The sequence below is a fragment of the Malurus melanocephalus genome, unplaced genomic scaffold, assembly GCF_030028575.1.
Source record: "Malurus melanocephalus ecotype Western Australia unplaced genomic scaffold, MMel_1.1 scaffold_1397, whole genome shotgun sequence".
Classification (NCBI taxonomy): domain Eukaryota; kingdom Metazoa; phylum Chordata; class Aves; order Passeriformes; family Maluridae; genus Malurus; species Malurus melanocephalus.
This window is the reverse complement of record NW_026624629.1, coordinates 5,585-8,078: the sequence shown is the minus strand read 5'-3', so window position 1 is coordinate 8,078 and position 2,494 is coordinate 5,585. Positions and strand designations below refer to the sequence as shown.

Sequence of the window (2,494 nt, the reverse complement as noted above, 5' to 3'; positions counted from 1 at the left end):
CTGGGGAGCACCGGAGGAGCTTCGGCGGTACCGGAGGGGACCCCGGGAACGGGGGGGGTCCCAGCGCCCCCTCCCTTTCCGCCCTCAATGGCACCTCCCGGTACCGCCTCTGCGCCGTGACGTCACGTCCGCCCCTGCTCGGCCCCGCCGCCGGAAGGGGCGACCCCGCGGCGCGCGGTGGGCGGGGTCTCTTTGCGAGCGGGCGGCGGCCATGGCGGAGCCGCGGGTGCGGCGCGGGGGAAGCGCGGGCGGTTCGGAGGGGCTGCGGGGGCTGCGGGGGCTCCGGAGGGCTCGGGGAAGGGGCTGAGCAGTGCGGGGGCTGCGGGGAGCCGCGGGCGGGCGGCGGGAGGCGCGCGGGGCGCGAGCACGTGGAGAGCCCGCGGTGCGGCCTGAGCCCGGTACGGCCCGAGCGCTGCGAGGCCTCACGCGCGGGGTTCCTCCCGGTGGCGCAGGTTCTGGTGATCGACGGGCGCGGGCACCTCCTGGGCCGGCTGGCGGCGATCGTGGCCAAGCAGGTGCTGCTGGGTGAGTGCGGGACCCTTTCCGCGTTACCCACCGGCAAAAGCSGAGGATCCCCGGGGCAGCCGCCTTTCCCCGCGCTGTGATGAGCTCGTCCGGCTCGAGTGTCGCCACCATGAGAGCCGCCTGCATGCACTACCAGCTGAGCGCGGGGAGGGGCTCGGGGAACCGGGAGAGGAACCGGGAAAGGGACCGGGAGAGGAACGGGGAAAGGAACCGGGAGAGGAACCGGGAAAGGAACCAGGAAAGGAACCGGGAGAGGAACGGGGAAAGGAACGGGGAGAGGAACCGGGAAGAGCCCGGGAAAGGAACCGGGACAGGAACCGGGACAGGAACCGGGAGAGGAACCGGGAGAGGGACCGGGACAGGAACCGGGACAGGAACCGGGAGAGGAACCGGGAAAGGGACCGGGACAGGAACGGGGAGAGGAACGGGGAAAGGGACCGGGAGAGGAACCGGGACAGGAACCGGGAGAGGAACCGGGAAAGGGACCGGGAGAGGAACGGGAAAAGGAACCGGGAAAAGAACCGGGAGAGGAACCGGGAGAGGAACGGGGAGAGGAACGGGGAAAGGAACCGGGAGAGGAACGGGGAAAGGAACCGGGAGAGGAACGGGGAGAGGAACCGGGAAAGGAACCGGGAGAGGAACCGGGAGAGGAACCGGGAAAGGAACCGGGAAATGAACCGGGAAAGGGACCGGGAGGAGCCCGGGAAGCCTCGGGCCCTGACCCCGCTGGTCCCGCTGTCCTTAGGCCGCCGCGTGGTCGTGGTTCGCTGCGAGGGCATCAACATCTCCGGGAATTTCTACCGCAACAAGCGTGAGTGGGGGGACCTGGTTTTGGGGGGAAATCGTGGGGATTTGGGGTTCGTGTTACGGCTCTTACCGGTCCTGGAGAATTGGTGGAGAAGTTTCCAGAAGGTCCCGTGTTCTTGATGCATCCCCARAGCTCCCGTTTTGGGGAATTTTAGCTCTTTTCCCAGTTTGTAAAATTCAGACATTTCCCAGTTCCAGGCCACCCCTTTTTTTAGGGAATTTATTCATTTTTCACATCGCAGTAAAGTTTTCAGACATGTCTTGGGGGGATTTAAGTTCTTCCCACATCACTGAAATTCTGGTTTTGGGTGGCATTTTTCCCCTTTTCCCATTCCCATGAAGTTCCTGGCATCCCCAGACCCCATTTTGGGGSAATTTAACCCCTTTTCCCATCCCAGGAAAGTTCCCCACAATTCCAAATCTCCCATTTTTAGGCGGATTTTACCCCTTTCTTTCTCCCYTTATATGGGATGGGTTTTACCACGTTTTGTCCTTCTGCAGTGAAATTCCTGGCGTTCCTGAGGAAGAGGATGAACACCAACCCTTCCCGGGGCCCTTTCCACTTCCGAGCCCCCAGCAGGATTTTCTGGCGCACGGTCAGAGGTCAGAGAGGCGCCTCCCATGGATTTCCCTCCCCAGAACTCGCCCGGAATTTCCCCTGATCCCAGATTTTGTCTCAAATCCAGGAATGCTGCCCCACAAAACCAAGCGGGGCCAGGCGGCSCTGGAGCGGCTCAAGGTGTTCGATGGGATCCCCCCGCCCTACGACAAGGTGGGAACCCCCAATCCTGGCTCTGGAGTTCCCAAATGCACCCCTGCGATCCCACAAACTCCCTCTCCAGGACCCCACAAATCAGTCCTGCAATTTCCCCCAAATGTTCCCTGGGACACCGCAATTTCCACCCAAAACCCGGTGTCGATGATGTCGCTTTTACCTACATTGTTTGATTCTCCCTGAGAAAAATTCCAACTCCTGAGACACCTGGAACGCCCCAAATCCCATAAAACTTCCCCAAAACCCCCTGCGGGATCTAAAACATCCCCGGGGACCCCAGAAGATCCCAGAATTTCCAAATTTTCCAGCGGAAGCGGATGGTGGTTCCAGCTGCCCTCAAAATCATCCGGCTCAAACCCACACGCAAGGTGAGTTCTGTGGGGGGGT

At 62.1% G+C, this 2,494-nt stretch overlaps 1 protein-coding gene and 2 non-coding genes across 3 annotated transcripts; all 3 read left to right on the top strand.

The window, feature by feature from the left end:
• Window positions 1-145: 145 nt before the first annotated feature.
• RPL13A (ribosomal protein L13a) lies at window positions 146-2,490 on the top strand (the record flags this gene model as incomplete). Its single annotated transcript, XM_057387833.1, has 6 exons — window positions 146-226; window positions 453-525; window positions 1,271-1,336; window positions 1,834-1,935; window positions 2,019-2,104; window positions 2,416-2,490. Coding segments are annotated over exons 1-6 (417 nt in total), but the record flags the coding sequence as incomplete, so codon positions are not given.
• On the top strand, window positions 595-671 carry LOC130586923 (small nucleolar RNA Z195/SNORD33/SNORD32 family). The gene has a single exon (XR_008966728.1). It is a non-coding gene; the product is annotated as a small nucleolar RNA Z195/SNORD33/SNORD32 family (small nucleolar RNA).
• LOC130586924 (small nucleolar RNA SNORD34) lies at window positions 2,244-2,316 on the top strand. Its single transcript, XR_008966729.1, has one exon. It is a non-coding gene; the product is annotated as a small nucleolar RNA SNORD34 (small nucleolar RNA).
• Window positions 2,491-2,494: the final 4 nt, after the last annotated feature.